The 17,292-nt window shown below is 48.0% G+C and overlaps 1 protein-coding gene across 1 annotated transcript in view; it reads left to right on the top strand.

The window, feature by feature from the left end:
• Nucleotides 1–2,184: 2,184 nt before the first annotated feature.
• rad17 (RAD17 checkpoint clamp loader component) overlaps nucleotides 2,185–17,292 on the top strand; it is a 37,911-nt gene continuing 22,803 nt past the window's right edge. Inside the window, exons 1-5 of the mRNA XM_084338150.1 lie at nucleotides 2,185–2,269; nucleotides 5,375–5,638; nucleotides 9,945–10,025; nucleotides 10,148–10,313; nucleotides 16,940–17,094. Of these exons, the coding sequence (XP_084194276.1) occupies nucleotides 2,228–2,269; nucleotides 5,375–5,638; nucleotides 9,945–10,025; nucleotides 10,148–10,313; nucleotides 16,940–17,094 (708 nt within the window). The 5' untranslated portion in view covers nucleotides 2,185–2,227. The remainder of the gene's footprint in view (nucleotides 2,270–5,374; nucleotides 5,639–9,944; nucleotides 10,026–10,147; nucleotides 10,314–16,939; nucleotides 17,095–17,292) is intronic.

The raw sequence follows: 17,292 nt of genomic DNA, 5'->3' as shown, positions 1-17,292 counted from the left end.
CTGTCGCGGGACTGTGACGTCAGTGTGACGCGCCTCGCATGGAGACGGACCCTGTTTTAAAGGGAACACGCTCGTTAGATATTAAATACACTCCTATGTTCATAACTTCTTACGTTGCAGATTTGTCCGAAACAAACGTTTAAGTTAAGGAAAAGTGAGAGACTTTTTTTTTTTTAATAAATCACACGGCCAAACAAAAAAAAAGGTAACGTTACTCAGAATAGCTTACTTGATCATAATGTAACGTAACGAAGCTGATGCTGGTAGTAGCACTGAAGTTAGCTCACCACCAACTTTGTTAAAACATGTATTTATGTATTTCTCTACAGCAAACATGTTTATTAAGCTCATTTCGCTGTCCTGACTAGACCGGCTAATGTCTGCATTGTGTTGTTGTGTCTGCTTTACCCTACTACTAACTAGCGACCCTTCAATTAGTTGACGTTAGCTACTAACCTAGCCACCTCACAACATAATAATAGTCTGCAACAGACTCCACTACCCTGTTGGTTGATTGATTGAAAATGTTATTAACAGATTGCAGAATGGGTACAGTACAGTACAGCTCAATACACAGTGACACAATTGTTAAGGGGATGCAGACCAGAGAAAGACTTTCGTCTTGTTTACATCAGGGTCCCTCATTTTCAATTCATCATAACATACATGACATACAGATAGACAGTACTGCTACATCTATACATTTATGACATACCAGATTTACAAATACAGTACTGTTTGTGATACAAAAAGAGTCTAAAAAAGAGAGTATATGTAACGGATGGTATCGTGAAGCGCAGTCAAGAAGGGCTGGGGTGAGTAGCGGTGCTATGGGTTAAACTCACTCTCACATCCTCAAAAGACGCATAGACCCAGTACTTAGAAGTGAATTCACCTCTTGGTATAGCGGTCTGTGTTGCTGCCTGCGGCGTGGGAGACCGGGGTTCGACTCCCACTCGGGGCATCGAAGTGCCTTGGGTGGAGTGGAGTGAGTTTGAGAGGGTGAGTGTAACGGATGGTATCGTGAAGCGCAGTCAAGAAGGTGGGGTGAGTAGCTGTGCTATGGGTTAAACTCACTCTCACATCCTCAAAAGACAGATAGACACGTTGCGAAGTAGTGAATTCACCTCTTGGTATAGCGGTCTGTGTTGCTGCCCGCGGTGTGGGAGACCGGGGTTCGACTCCCACTCTGGGCATCGAAGTTTGAGGTGACGTTGTCACAACCGTTACAATGGTGCCGATTGACCTGGATGCCTTGGGTGGAGTGGAGTGAGTTTGAGAGGGTGAGTGTAATGGATGGTATCGTGAAGCGCAGTCAAGAAGGGCTGGGGTGAGTAGCGGTGCTATGGGTTAAACTCACTCTCACATCCTCAAAAGACGCATAGACCCAGTACTTAGTAGTGAATTCACCTCTTGGTATAGCGGTCTGTGTTGCTGCCTGCGGCGTGGGAGACCGGGGTTCGACTCCCACTCGGGGCATCGAAGTGCCTTGGGTGGAGTGGAGTGAGTTTGAGAGGGTGAGTGTAACGGATGGTATCGTGAAGCGCAGTCAAGAAGGTGGGGTGAGTAGCTGTGCTGTGGGTTAAACTCACTCTCACATCCTCAAAAGACAGATAGACACGTTGCGAAGTAGTGAATTCACCTCTTGGTATAGCGGTCTGTGTTGCTGCCCGCGGTGTGGGAGACCGGGGTTCGACTCCCACTCTGGGCATCGAAGTTTGAGGTGACGTTGTCACAACCGTTACAATGGTGCCGATTGACCTGGATGCCTTGGGTGGAGTGGAGTGAGTTTGAGAGGGTGAGTGTAATGGATGGTATCGTGAAGCGCAGTCAAGAAGGGCTGGGGTGAGTAGCGGTGCTATGGGTTAAACTCACTCTCACATCCTCAAAAGACGCATAGACCCAGTACTTAGTAGTGAATTCACCTCTTGGTATAGCGGTCTGTGTTGCTGCCCGCGGTGTGGGAGACCGGGGTTCAACTCCCACTCGAGGCATCGAAGTTTGAGGTGACGTTGTCACAACCGTTACATATACATTTGACGTCCTCCTCGTTTGACCAGCAACACGTCAAAATGAAGCCAATGATAGATGGATACTGTTTGTAAACTAACCAAAGACGCGAGCCAGTGAGTGAGCTAAACTATTCTGTTTTAATTGCCTTCTTCCAGTTTCCTCCATCTGGCACCGACAGCTGTCTGCAGGTCGATGTGAAGCACCAGCGGTCAGGATGTCAACACTGTCTCTGGGAGGGAAGGTACCTTCAAACAAAGTGAGTTTGACAAAGAGGTCTAAATAAACTGTGCATGTTGTTGCATATGTTTGAGAGAGATGGAGACATGTTGTTGTTATGCACCGGTGACGCCAAGGGAAAGATGCTGCAAATACATTGTCTTGAATGAATGAATTAATGACAATTTTATTAACAGATTGCAGAATGGGTACAATACAGTACGACTCAATACACACAATTGTTAAGGGGATGCAGACCAGAGAAAGACTTTCGTCTTGTTTACATCAGGGTTCCCCATTTACAATTCATCAGGACATTTATGACATACATGACATACATGACATCATGACATTTATGACATAGGGACATACATGACCTACAGGTATATAGTACTGTTACATTTGTGACATATACGATATGCAAATATACAGTACTGTTACCCATAGATCCTAACAGAGAGTATATGATGGGGCCCTGCTGGTCTCTGACAAGAACAAGTTACAGGATGAAAAAACCCTCAGCTCAGAACTCGGCAGAATCTGCACCTGGCTCGCTGATAACAAACTATCATTACACCTGGGTAAAACAGAGTCCATTCTCTTCGGATCAAATAACAAACTCAGCAAGGCCGACAGTTACAGTGGGTGACAATATTGTCACAAGGAAAGATGAAATTACATACCTAGGTTCCATCCTAGAGGCAAATCTTTCCTGTGACAAAATGGCATCCAAGGTAATAAAAAAAGTCAACCAACGAACTAGATTCTTGTACCGGATCTCCTCTCTGGTAAACAAGAATACCCTGAAGACTCTGGCAGGAGCACTCATTCAAGGGTACTACGACTATGCTTGCACCTCATGGTACCAAAGCACCTTAAAGGCACTAAAAACAAGATTACAACTGGTCAGACTACTACTTGACCTTACTCCTAGAACCCACCTCACCCCTGCCCACTTTGACTACCTAGGATGGCTTAGAGTAGACGACAGAGTACATCAACTTGCAATGGGCCTGGTCTACAAGATACACTATACGACTAAGGTACCCATGTACATGTCAAAATACTTCCCAAAGGTCAGTGAATACCACGACCACACACCAGAGGAAGCTCCACAAATCATGTTAAACCCAGATTCGGCTCAAACAAGGGACTAAACACGTTTCGCAATTATGCCACATCAATGTGGAACGCCCTACCCAAAGCTGTAAAGGAATGTGAATCCCTACCCACATTCAAAACCGCTCTTAAAGAGCACCTACGGGAGGCTGCAATTCGAAACTGGCCACCGTAAATGTCCAACCCCCCCCACCCCCACCCCCTCCTAATAGACAGTCTCCTCCCCACCGTATGTATATATTCTCTCCCCACCGTATGTATATTTCTCTCCCACCCACCCACCCCCTCCTAATGTACAGTCTCCTCCCCACCGCATGTATATATTCTCTCCCCACCGTATGTATATTTCTCTCCCACCCACCCACCCCCTCCTAATGTACAGTCTCCTCCCCACCGCATGTATATATTCTCTCCCCACCGTATGTATATTTCTCTCCCACCCACCCACCCCCTCCTAATGTACAGTCTCCTCCCCATCATCATATGTATATACTCTCTGTCAGGATCTATGGGTAACAGTACTGTATTTAAGCATTACATCACACGCAGGAGTGGTTTGTGACCAATAAACCATGCCTAGGGGTGGTTTATTGGTCACAAATCACGACTGCACGTGGTGTAAAGCTTTTATACAACTGCCAGATTCATCCAACCTTATTTCTATACAATAAACACACATTAATCGAAGATTTATTGAAAAAACCATCCGCCAGAAAAAGTAGTTCCCACAACTCCATGTGGAAGCAGCTTGAAGTGCATCCAACCAAACTAACACATCCAACTGTGTATTATTGGAATGATTGAGAGAAGTTGCCTCATGTGGAAGCAGCTTGAAGTGCATCCAACCAACTAACACATCCAACTGTGTATTATTGGAATGATTGATTGAAAATTTATTAAAACGTTTTCTTTGCCCTATAGGAAAAAAACGTTTTCTTCGCCCTATTTTTTTATTTATTTCTTTTAGCCTAAACTTAACCAGTTGGAAACCAGGGGTACAGTAATAAAATTAGCAATCAACCAATCAATCAATTCAATAGACCATGCTCACTTAAAACAGCGCTGCTTCTCTCTCAGTCTGACTCCCCCGCTGTTGCAGACAGGAGTGTGTGTGTGTGTGTGTGCGTGTGTGTGTGTGCGTGTGTGTGTGTATGTGTGTGTGTGTGTGTGTGTGTGTGTGTGTGTGTGTGTGTATGTGTGTGTGTGTGTTTGTGGGTACGCCAGCGTCGGACAGTGAGAGAGAACGCTGCAGTCAGTAAAGTAGGAAGGAAGAAATTTAAATCAATCAATTAATCTATCAATCAATCCGCGATTTTTCTTTTGTTCTAGATTGAGTCAAGACCCATCAATTACATCATCCAACATTGTTTAAAGGACTAACACATTCCCCTTGACAGAATCGCTTCATATTTAGTCGTTATGGTGCTTTCAACATAACCATTTGTTGTCCGCGATCCTGTTTTCTCCCGGAGTGAGCCGGGGAGGGTTATGTGATTTGGTTGTGGGCGGGTCCTGAGCCCAGGACCGTGGATTGTTGCCAATAAAGACGTGTGAATGGCCAATCAGAATCGAGAAATTTGCATGCCGTTGTATAAATTTGCATATTGTATATGTCACAAATGTAACAGTACTAAATACCTGTATGTCCCTATGCAATAAATGTCATGTATGTTGTGTATGTCATAAATGTCACTATGAATTGAAAATGGGGGACCCTGATGTAAACAAGACGAAAGTCTTTCTCTGGTCTGCATCCCCTTAACAATTGTGTGTATTGAGCCGTACTGTATTTTACCCATTCTGCAATCTGTTAAATAAAGTTTTCATTCATTCATTCATTCATTCATTCATTCATTCATTCATTCATTCATTCGGTGGGGAGGAGACTGTACATTAGGAGGGGGTGGGTGGGCGGGAGAAAATATAAAATAAAATATAAAAACACTGGGCAGGAGTTTTCTGTTCAGACGCAATCACTCATACAGTTGTTGACGTGGTGCCCCCCCCCCCCCCCCCCCCCCTGCAGGTGAACCGCTGGGTGGAGCCGTCATTTGGGGAGCTATTTGGGGGCGGCACCTCCTCCTCCTCCTCCCCTGGGGGTAGGAAGGGAAGCCAGGCCCGGCCATCTTCCGTCGACCCCAGCGGGAGAAAGTGGCCCAGGAAGAGGAAGGGGGAGTCGGACAGCTCAGAGCTCCACACCCCCTCCTCCTCCTCCTCCTCTCTTTCCAGAGCGTCATCTCAGAGGGAGCAGGATGAACCGTGGGTGGACAGATACGCACCCCGCTCACAGGTACACACTGTCACATACACACCCTGCTCACAGGTGCACAATGTCACATACACACCCCCTGCTCACAGGTGCACAATGTCACATACACACCCCCTGCTCACAGGTACACAATGTCACATACACACCCCGCTCACAGGTACACAATGTCACATACACACCCCCTGCTCACAGGTACACAATGTCACATACACACACTGCTCGCAGGCAAGCCCTGATCTACCACACATAGGAGTGGGCGTAGTGTGAGAGGTGTGGTGGGGTGGGCGTAGTGTGGTGGGGTGGGCGTAGTGTGGTGGGGTGGGCGTAGTGTGAGAGGTGTGGTGGGGTGGGCGTAGTGTGGTGGGGTGGGCGTAGTGTGAGAGGTGTGGTGGGGTGGGCGTAGTGTGAGAGGTGTGGTGGGGTGGGCGTAGTGTGAGAGGTGTGGTGGGCGTAGTGTGAGAGGTGTGGTGGGGTGGGCGTAGTGTGAGAGGTGTGGTGGTGGGCGTAGTGTGAGAGGTGAGGTGGGGTGGGCGTAGTGTGAGAGGTGAGGTGGGGTGGGCGTAGTGTGAGAGGTGTGGTGGGGTGGGCGTAGTGTGAGAGGGGGTGGGGTGGGCGTAGTGTGAGAGGTGTGGTGGGGTGGGCGTAGTGTGAGAGGTGTGGTGGGGTGGGCGTAGTGTGAGGGGGTGGGGTGGGCGTAGTGTGAGAGGTGTGGTGGGGTGGGCGTAGTGTGGTGGGGTGGGCGTAGTGTGAGAGGGGGTGGTGGGGTGGGCGTAGTGTGGTGGGGTGGGCGTAGTGTGAGCGGTGTGGTGGGGTGGGCGTAGTGTGAGAGGTGTGGTGGGGTGGGCGTAGTGTGAGAGGTGTGGTGGGGTGGGCGTAGTGTGAGAGGTGGGGTGGGCGTAGTGTGAGAGGTGAGGTGGGCGTAGTGTGAGAGGTGAGGTGGGGTGGGCGTAGTGTGAGAGGTGAGGTGGGGTGGGCGTAGTGTGAGAGGTGGGGTGGGCGTAGTGTGAGAGGTGTGGTGGGGTGGGCGTAGTGTGGTGGGGTGGGCGTAGTGTGAGCGGTGTGGTGGGGTGGGCGTAGTGTGAGAGGTGTGGTGGGGTGGGCGTAGTGTGAGAGGTGAGGTGGGGTGGGCGTAGTGTGAGAGGTGTGGTGGGGTGGGCGTAGTGTGAGAGGTGTGGTGGGGTGGGCGTAGTGTGAGAGGTGTGGTGGGGTGGGCGTAGTGTGAGAGGTGAGGTGGGGTGGGCGTAGTGTGAGAGGTGGGGTGGGCGTAGTGTGAGAGGTGTGGTGGGGTGGGCGTAGTGTGAGAGGTGGGGTGGGCGTAGTGTGAGAGGTGAGGTGGGGTGGGCGTAGTGTGAGAGGTGGGGTGGGCGTAGTGTGAGAGGTGGGGTGGGGTGGGCGTAGTGTGAGAGGTGAGGTGGGGTGGGCGTAGTGTGAGAGGTGTGGTGGGGTGGGCGTAGTGTGAGAGGTGAGGTGGGGTGGGCGTAGTGTGAGAGGTGGGGTGGGGTGGGCGTAGTGTGAGAGGTGGGGTGGGGTGGGCGTAGTGTGAGAGGTGTGGTGGTGGGCGTAGTGTGAGAGGTGGGGTGGGGTGGGCGTAGTGTGAGAGGTGTGGTGGGGTGGGCGTAGTGTGAGAGGTGAGGTGGGGTGGGGTGGGCGTAGTGTGAGAGGTGGGGTGGGGTGGGCGTAGTGTGAGAGGTGGGGTGGGGTGGGCGTAGTGTGAGAGGTGAGGTGGGGTGGGCGTAGTGTGAGAGGTGAGGTGGGGTGGGGTGGGCGTAGTGTGAGAGGTGGGGTGGGGTGGGCGTAGTGTGAGAGGTGAGGTGGGGTGGGGTGGGGTGGGCGTAGTGTGAGAGGTGTGGTGGGGTGGGCGTAGTGTGAGAGGTGTGGTGGGGTGGGCGTAGTGTGAGAGGTGTGGTGGTGGGCGTAGTGTGAGAGGTGAGGTGGGGTGGGCGTAGTGTGAGAGGTGTGGTGGGGTGGGCGTAGTGTGAGAGGTGTGGTGGGGTGGGCGTAGTGTGAGAGGTGTGGTGGGGTGGGCGTAGTGTGAGAGGTGTGGTGGGGTGGGAGTAGTGTGAGCGGTGTGGTGGGGTGGGCGTAGTGTGAGAGGTGAGGTGGGGTGGGCGTAGTGTGAGCGGTGTGGTGGGGTGGGCGTAGTGTGAGAGGTGTGGTGGGGTGGGCGTAGTGTGAGAGGTGTGGTGGTGGGCGTAGTGTGAGAGGGGGTGGGGTGGGCGTAGTGTGAGAGGGGGTGGGGTGGGCGTAGTGTGAGAGGTGTGGTGGTGGGCGTAGTGTGAGAGGGGGTGGGGTGGGCGTAGTGTGAGAGGGGGTGGGGTGGGCGTAGTGTGAGAGGTGTGGTGGTGGGCGTAGTGTGAGAGGGGGTGGGGTGGGCGTAGTGTGAGAGGGGGTGGGGTGGGCGTAGTGTGAGAGGGGGTGGGGTGGGCGTAGTGTGAGAGGGGGTGGGGTGGGCGTAGTGTGAGAGGTGAGGTGGTGGGCGTAGTGTGATCGAAATAAAATCGTGATCTCGATTCATAGACCTATGCAATCTAATTTCTAAATTCTTTTTTTTTTAATTATTATTTAAGTTTAAGTCTAGCACTTTGATATGTTATGTTGTCTGTTAAAGAAAGAGTGCAATCAATTATTTTATTGAAAAAATAAGAATCATGTGAGAGAATCGTGATCTCAATTCTTAGAGAGAAAAATCGTGACTCACATTTGAGCAAGAATCGCCCAGCCCTATTGTATATACCAGTGGTTCTCAAACTGTGGTACGCGTACCACTAGTGGTACTTGGTGGTACTGCTGGTGGTACTTGAAAACATTTCCAAAAAAGCAAAACATTTTTTTTTTTTTTTTTTTTTTTTGCAGTCAGGCCACTGAACTTAGAAGCAGGCCAGGCCAGTGTTTCTGTTTGCGGTGGCGCGATAGTTAGATAATCTAAGTGGGGAACAACCAGGAGATCACTGTGACAGAGAGTAATACAGTCTAAACAGTCATACATCTTTAATTCAACTTCAGCCCTGATCATAACCATTTATTTTTAGATTTCTTGTAATGTCAGATAAAAAATGAAATACTCCCACTTTTCTGAAAAGAGTTGGTGTTAAATCTGACATTACAAAAAATCCATCAAAATATGTGTTGCTGCTGATCATTGACACATGCCTAGCCTGTAATAATCCCCCCCAGAAAAATGTACTTTGTATTTGATATATTGAAAATATTTTACTTTTTGTGTTTTTTTTAACAATAATTTGTGATGCCATCACACAAACTGGCATTTAAAGGGTAAACATTCAAAAATGTATTGAATATGTGTTTTCTTTTCTTGTTTACAATAATTTGTGATGCCCATCACAAACACTGGCATTTAAAGGGTAACATTTCAAAAAATCCTGCACCAGAATGCAGGAAATTAAGTTTTTGTAAAAAAAAATTTGTGTGTGTGTGTGTGTGTGTGTGTGTGTGTGTGTGTGTGTGTGTGTGTGTGTGTGTGTGTGTGTGTGTGTGTGTGTGTGTGTGTGTGTGTGTGTGTGTGTGTGTGTGTGTGTGTGTGTGTGTGTGTGTGTGTGTGTGTGTGTGTGTGTGTGTGTGTGTGAGAGAGAATGACGGACAATTGCTTGCTGTGTGAGAGAGAGAGAGAGTGAGAGAGAGAGAGATAGAGAGAGAGATTTAAGTACATTTGCTGAAATACAGTTGTTCTTAATTTTCTCACTTGCTATGTGAGAATGTTAGTTATTATGTTCTCAATGCCCCTTGCATTGTATGAGTTGTGTGGAAGCGTTTGCTAGTTCTAGTGCTATCCCTTTGTACATTGTGGCTGTGTCTGACAAAAGTTAACAATAAATAATGGTATTAGGAATACATTTTCCTCCTGCGTGAACTGTGCATAGCTGAATAGACTGTATTTTAACACCGGTCATATGGTGGTACTTGGAGAGCCAGCTACGTTCTCAGGTGGTACTTGGTGTAAAAAGTTTGAGAACCACTGGTATATACAAATGGAACGTATTCGACATTACAGTGCATGATTTTTTTCACAAATAAGAATAACATAATAATAAATATAGTTATAAAGTGCAAAACAGGACAGAACAGTGAGACAACGATAAGACAATAAAGTAAAGTGCAGTGGTTGGGGACATGTATACAGTGCAGCACAAAGTTCAAGTCCAAATGTCCAGCCCTTAGCAGCTCGCCATATATTATTTTTTTTATAAATAATTTTTTTGTATTCGACTAAGAGGTTGGCAGTCGACCCACGGCTCCTTTCGACCGATTAGTCGACTAATAGGGCTCAGCCCTAGAATCTCTCCACTGAAAGGTAGTTGTGTTTCTGCAGGCTGAGTTGGCGGTCCACAAGAAGAAGATTGAGGAGGTGGAGAACTGGATGAAAACTCATGCAGATACTAAAACGGCAAAGGTTTGGAATTCAGCTCTCTAGATCTCAAAAGATGACACGTGATCACTGTTAAATGCTGGATAGGGAACGTCTAGTTGTCGTTCTGCCCAGACGGCTCTCTGTTTGCCTTTCCTTGTCCACAGGGTGGCGCTATCCTGCTGCTGACGGGCCCGTCGGGGTGTGGCAAGAGTGCCACGGTGCAGGTGCTGGCCCGGGAGCTGGGCTTCAGGCTACAGGAATGGACCAACCCCTCCAGCCTCTCGGAGTACAGCACAGACCCCGACGCCTACAAGCTGACCTTTGACCCTGGTGAGGAACAAATATGTCAACTCTCGTACGCAGAGCTGCCTACGCCTGTACGTCACAGCCTGCTAAACACCTCTGTCTCTACGCCTGTACGTCACAGCCTGCTAAACACCTCCGTCTCTACGCCTGTACGTCACAGCCTGCTAAACACCTCTGTCTCTACACCTGTACGTCACAGCCTGCTAAACACCTCTGTCTCTACACCTGTACGTCACAGCCTGCTAAACACCTCTGTCTCTACGCCTGTACGTCACAGTCTGCTAAACACCTCTGTCTCTACACCTGTACGTCACAGCCTGCTAAACACCTCTGTCTCTACACCTGTACATCACAGCCTGCTAAACACCTCTGTCTCTACACCTGTACATCACAGCCTGCTAAACACCTCTGTCTCTACACCTGTACGTCACAGCCTGCTAAACACCTGTCTCTACACCTGTACGTCACAGCCTGCTAAACCCCTCTGTCTCTACACCTGTACGTCACAGCCTGCTAAACACCTCTGTCTCTACACCTGTACGTCACAGCCTGCTAAACACCTGTCTCTACACCTGTACGTCACAGTCTGCTAAACACCTGTCTCTACGCCTGTACGTCACAGTCTGCTAAACACCTCCGTCTCTACGCCTGTACGTCACAGTCTGCTAAACACCTCCGTCTCTACGCCTGTACGTCACAGCCTGCTAAACACCTGTCTCTACGCCTGTACGTCACAGTCTGCTAAACACCTCCGTCTCTACACCTGTACGTCACAGTCTGCTAAACACCTCCGTCTCTACGCCTGTATGTCACAGCCTGCTAGAGAGCTTGTAAAAGTGCAAGGCATCTCATTTGTGATTATTTACTACTACAAGAATTTTTTTTTAGCCGATATCGCAATACGTTTTTCTGTGCCACGATGCGTATTGTCACTACTACTGTCCTCATTTTCTATCTTCTCTGCACTCTTTCTCATATCTATGACTTTGATTGAACCCTTTCACTGCCACACTACAGACGGTTAACCTTTCACTACCACACTACAGACGGTTAACCTTTCACTACCACACTACAGACGGTTAACCTTTCAAGTTTCAAGTTCAAGTTTCTTTAATAGTTGTCATACAGAAGTACAGAATACTTTTGTACAAAATGCTTCTTACTGTTGCGCTCCAGAGACTGTGCATGACAAGATAAGTATGAAATAAAAACATAGTAAAAATTAGAAGTAAAAAAAAGAGGTCACAGTGTTCAGTTTAGACATATGTACAATGTTCGTAGACGTAGTTACCATACAATATACAATACTGTGCAGTGTACTAATATACAATACTATATAGTGCAAGGCATAAATGGACGAGGTGCAGTTTAGGTACAATTCACAGTAGGTGTACGAGTTGTAGTGCAAATCCTTTATCAATAAATATAAAGTGTAAGTGTGTTTGTGTGATCTAAAGTGTGGAGAGTGGGTGCTGCAGTGTGTTGTTTGTTTGAGTGAGTGTGTGCGTGTGGGTGTGTGTGCTGTGTGCATTTGATGGTTGTTGCATAGTGATTATTGTTCGTTTAGCGATTATTGTTCGTTTAGCAGCCTGATGGCCTGGGGATAGAAGCTCCTTCTGAGTCTTTCTGTGCTCGCCATAAGACTCCGGTATCGCTTGCCTGACGGCAGCAGTTCAAAGAGGCAGTTGTTCGGGTGGCTCGAGTCCTTAATAATTCTCTTAGCCTTCCCCTTGCACCGCTTGTTGTAAATGTTCTGGAGGGTGGGAAGCCCCCCTCTAATTGTGCGTTCGGCTGAACGTGTCACTCTTTGTAGTCTGCTACGGTCTTGTGCAGTGCTATTCCCAAACCAGGAGGTGATGTTGCCGGTCAGGATGCTCTCTATTGTACATGAGTAGAAGTTCCTAAGGATCTTCTGACTGACTTGGAACTTCCTTAGGCGCCTGAGGAAGTAGAGGCGTTGTCGTGCCTTCTTCACAACACTGTCAATGTGTGTGGTCCATGTCAAGTCCTCGGATATGTGGGCTCCGAGGTACTTGAAACTGTTCACTCTCTCAACTGGTGCCCCGTCGATGCTGAGGGGGCTGTAGTCCTTGACCCCCGACCTCCTGAAGTCCACAATCATCTCTTTTGTTTTGCTGACGTTCAGGGAGAGGCAGTTCTCCTGACACCACTGTGACAGGTTCTCTACCTCTTCCAGGTAGGCCCTTTCGTCGTTGGCAGAGATCAGGCCCACCACTACTGTGTCATCAGCAAATTTGATGATGGTGTTGTTGTTCCGCTGTGCTACGCAGTCATGTGTGTACAGGGAGTAGAGGAGGGGGCTCAGAACACAGCCCTGGGGGGCCCCTATGTTGAGCGTGATGGATGAGGAGGTGCAGTTGCCGGCTCTTACCACCTGGGGTCTGCCCGTCAGGAAGTCCAGGACCCACTGGCACAGGTCATAGTTCAAGCCCAGGTCCCTGAGCTTGGCTATGAGTTTGGAGGGGACTATGGTATTGAATGCTGAGCTGTAGTCGATGAACAGCATTCTCGCATAGTTCCCCTGCCTCTTGTCCAGATGTGATGCTGCTGTGTGCAGCACATGGGCTATGGCGTCCTCCGTGGACCTGTTGGGGCGATATGCAAATTGCAGAGGGTCCAGGTTGATGGGGAGGGAGGAACAGATGTAGCCCTTCACTAGCTTCTCAAAGCACTTCATGGCTATGGAGGTGAGGGCTACAGGGCGGTAGTCGTTGAGGCAAGCGGGCGTAGATTTTTTGGGTACAGGGATGATGGTGGACTTCTTCAGACAGGTGGGGATGACGGCCTGTTCCAAGGACAGGTTGAAGATGTCAGTGAATACCGGGGCCAGTTGGTCGGCACAGACTTTTAGGACGCGGCCGGGGATGCCGTCCGGTCCTGCTGCCTTCCTGATATCCACTTTTTTAAAGATCCGTCTCACCTCATGCTCTGTTACCCTGAACACTGAGTCTCCATCAGCAGACCCCCCCCCCCCCATTGCCGTGGTTTGTAGGCTGGTGTTGTTATTCACAGCCTCAAACCTCGCATAGAAGGAGTTGAGATCATTTGCTAAGGAGATGTCACTGTTCAGTTTGAGGGGGGTTCCTTTGTAGTCTGTCATTGTTCTGAGGCCCTGCCACATGCCTCTAGAGTCAGCCTGTTCAAACTGAAGTTCAACTTTATCCCTGTAACGCCGTTTTGCCTCTATTACTGCTCTCCTGACGTTGTATCTTGCCATCTTGTGTTCTTCCATGTTGCCTGTCACCAGCCCGGTGTTGTATGCTGATGTGCGCACTTTCAGAGCCTCACGGACGGATTTGTCTACCCAGGGCTTTTGATTTGGGTAGATATTAATTTTGGTGGAGGGGATTATTACTTCTACCTGAGTACAGACATAGTCAATCACCGTTTCGGTGTATTCGTTAATATTGGCTGTGTTCACTACCACACTACAGAAGGTTAACCTTTCACTACCACACTACAGACGGTTAACCTTTCACTACCACACTACAGACGGTTAACCTTTCACTACCACACTACAGACGGTTAACCTTTCACTACCACACTACAGAAGGTTAACCTTTCACTACCACACTACAGAAGGTTAACTTTTCACTACCACACTACAGAAGTTTACCCTTTCACTACCACACTACAGAAGGTTACCCTTTCACTACCACACTACAGACGGTTAACCTTTCACTATCACACTACAGAAGGTTAACCTTTCACTACCACACTACAGAAGGTTAACCTTTCACTACCACACTACAGACGGTTAACCCTTTCACTACCACACTACAGACGGTTAACCTTTCACTACCACACTACAGAAGGTTAACCTTTCACTACCACACTACATACGGTTAACCCTTTCACTACCACACTACAGACGGTTAACCTTTCACTACCACACTACAGAAGGTTAACCCTTTCACTACCACACTACAGATGGTTAACCCTTTCACTACCACACTACAGAAGGTTAACCTTTCACTACCACACTACAGACGGTTAACCTTTCACTACCACACTACAGAAGGTTAACCCTTTCACTACCACACTACAGATGGTTAACCCTTTCACTACCACACTACAGAAGGTTAACCTTTCACTACCACACTACAGAAGGTTAACCTTTCACTACCACACTACAGACGGTTAACCCTTTCACTACCACACTACAGAAGGTTAACCCTTTCACTACCACACTACAGAAGGTTAACCTTTCACTACTACACTACAGACGGTTAACCCTTTCACTACCACACTACAGACAGTTAACCTTTCACTACCACACTACAGAAGGTTAACCTTTCACTACCACACTACAGATGGTTAACCCTTTCACTACCACACTACAGAAGGTTAACCTTTCACTACCACACTACAGAAGGTTAACCTTTCACTACCACACTACAGAAGGTTAACCCTTTCACTACCACACTACAGAAGGTTAACCTTTCACTACCACACTACAGAAGGTTAACCTTTCACTACCACACTACAGAAGGTTAACCCTTTCACTACCACACTACAGAAGGTTAACCTTTCACTACCACACTACAGAAGGTTAACCCTTTCACTACCACACTACAGAAGGTTAACCTTTCACTACCACACTACAGAAGGTTAACCTTTCACTACCACACTACAGACGGTTAACCCTTTCACTACCACACTACAGACGGTTAACCCTTTCACTACCACACTACAGAAGGTTAACCCTTTCACTACCACACTACAGATGGTTAACCCTTTCACTACCACACTACAGAAGGTTAACCTTTCACTACCACACTACAGACGGTTAACCCTTTCACTACCACACTACAGAAGGTTAACCTTTTCACTACCACAGGTTAACCTTTCACTACCACACTACACACTGATAGCTTATCAGTGAGCTGGATACAATCCTACCTGGAGGGGAGGGAACAGATGGTGGAAGTAAACGGTACACTATCCCCCCCCCTCACAGTGAGCTGTGGTGTTCCACAAGGAAGCATACTAGGACCGCTACTATTCCTAATTTATGCAAATGACATGTCGTCAGCTTGTGACTGCAACTTGTTCCTGTTTGCGGACGACTCAGCCCTGCTGGTCTCTGACAAGAACAAGTTACAGGTTGAAAAAGCCCTCAGCTCGGAACTAGGCAAAATCTGCATATGGCTCGCCGACAACAAACTATCATTACACATGGGCAAAACAGAGGCCATTCTCTTCGGTTCAAATAACAAACTCAGCAAGACCGACGGCTTCTCGGTTACAGTGGGTGACAATATTATCACAAGGAAAGATGAAATTACCTACCTGGGTTCCATCCTAGAGGCTAATCTTTCCTGTGACAAAATGGCATCCAATGTAATAAAAAAAGTCAACCAACGAACGCGATTCTTGTACCGGATCTCCTCTCTGGTAAACAAGAATACCCTGAAGACTCTAGCAGGAGCACTCATTCAAGGGTACTACGACTATGCTTGCACCTCATGGTACCAAAGCACCTCAAAGGCACTAAAAAACAAATTACAAACATCTCAAAACAAGCTAGTCAGACTACTACTTGACCTGACTCCTAGAACCCACCTCACCCCTGCCCACTTTGACAACCTAGGATGGCTTAGAGTAGACGACAGAGTACAGCAACTTGCAATGGGCCTGGTCTACAAGATACACTACGCGACCAAGGTACCCATGTACATGTCAAAATACTTCCCAAAGGTCAGTGAATACCACGATCACAACACCAGAGGGAGCTCCACAAATCATGTAAAACCCAGATTCGGCTCAAACAAGGGACTAAACACGTTTCGCAATTATGCCACATCAATGTGGAACGCCCTGCCTAAAGCTGTAAAGGAATGTGAATCACTACCCACCTTCAAAAACACTCTCAAAAAACACCTACGTGAGACTGCAATTCGAAACTGGCCCCTACAAATGTCCTAACCTAGTTGTACAGTAAATGACAAAGTAAGGCTTTGTCAATATTCCAATGTACAGTGTAAAATGTGTGTGTCCCCTTCCCAACCCCCCCCCCCCCCCCACCTCCAATGTACAGCCCTCACCCAACCCACCCAACCCCACCCCACCCAACCAACCTCCTCCAATGTACAGTTTCTATGCCAAATGTATATACACTCCTTTTCTGGACACTTTTGTATCACAAACAGTACTGTATTTGCAAATCTGATATGTCATAAATGTATAGATGTAGCAGTACTGTCTATCTGTATGTCATGTATGTCATATATGTTATGATGAATTGAAAATGGGGGACCCTGATGTAAACAAGACGAAAGTCTTTCTCTGGTCTGCATCCCCTTAACAATTGTATGTATTGAGCTGTACTGTACTGTACCCATTCTGCAATCTGTTAATAAACTTTTCAATCAATCAATCAAACAGAAGGTTAACCTTTCACTACCACACTACAGAAGGTTAACCTTTCACTACCCCACTACAGATGGTTAACCCTTTCACTACCACACTACAGACGGTTAACCCTTTCACTAACCCACTACAGATGGTTAACCCTTTCACTACCACACTACAGAAGGTTAACCGTCTGTAGTGTGGTAGTGAAAGGGTTAACCTTCTATAGTGTGTCAGTGAAAGGGTTAAAGCCAGGCTCCTCCCCCTCCCACCAGACTCCAGGTTCAACGGTTTCTCCGGGAGCTCCCAGACGGGTCTGTTCCAGGAGTTCCTCCTCCGGGCCAACAAGTACAGTCGCCTGCAGATGGCCGGAGAGGGAGGGGCCACCGGAGAGGGAGGGGCCACCGACAGGAAGCTCATTCTGGTGGAGGTAGGTCCCGTTTCATTCACTAGACCAGGGGTTCTCAAACCTCTTCATACCGTGACCCCATTTTATTTAGGATATCTTTTGGGGACCCCACACTTAAAACCTGTTTAGCTGCAACCGGCACTTTGGCGACCCCTAGTGGCTCGCGTGTGCATATTTTAGAAGGACTTTAATATTCTACTACTCTCTCATTCAGGACTT

The sequence above is a fragment of the Notolepis coatsorum genome, assembly GCF_963971535.1.
Source record: "Notolepis coatsorum genome assembly, chromosome: 1".
Classification (NCBI taxonomy): Eukaryota; Metazoa; Chordata; class Actinopteri; order Aulopiformes; family Paralepididae; genus Notolepis; species Notolepis coatsorum.
The sequence above is the reverse complement of the archived record's forward strand: the minus strand, read 5'-3'. Positions and strand labels throughout refer to the sequence as shown.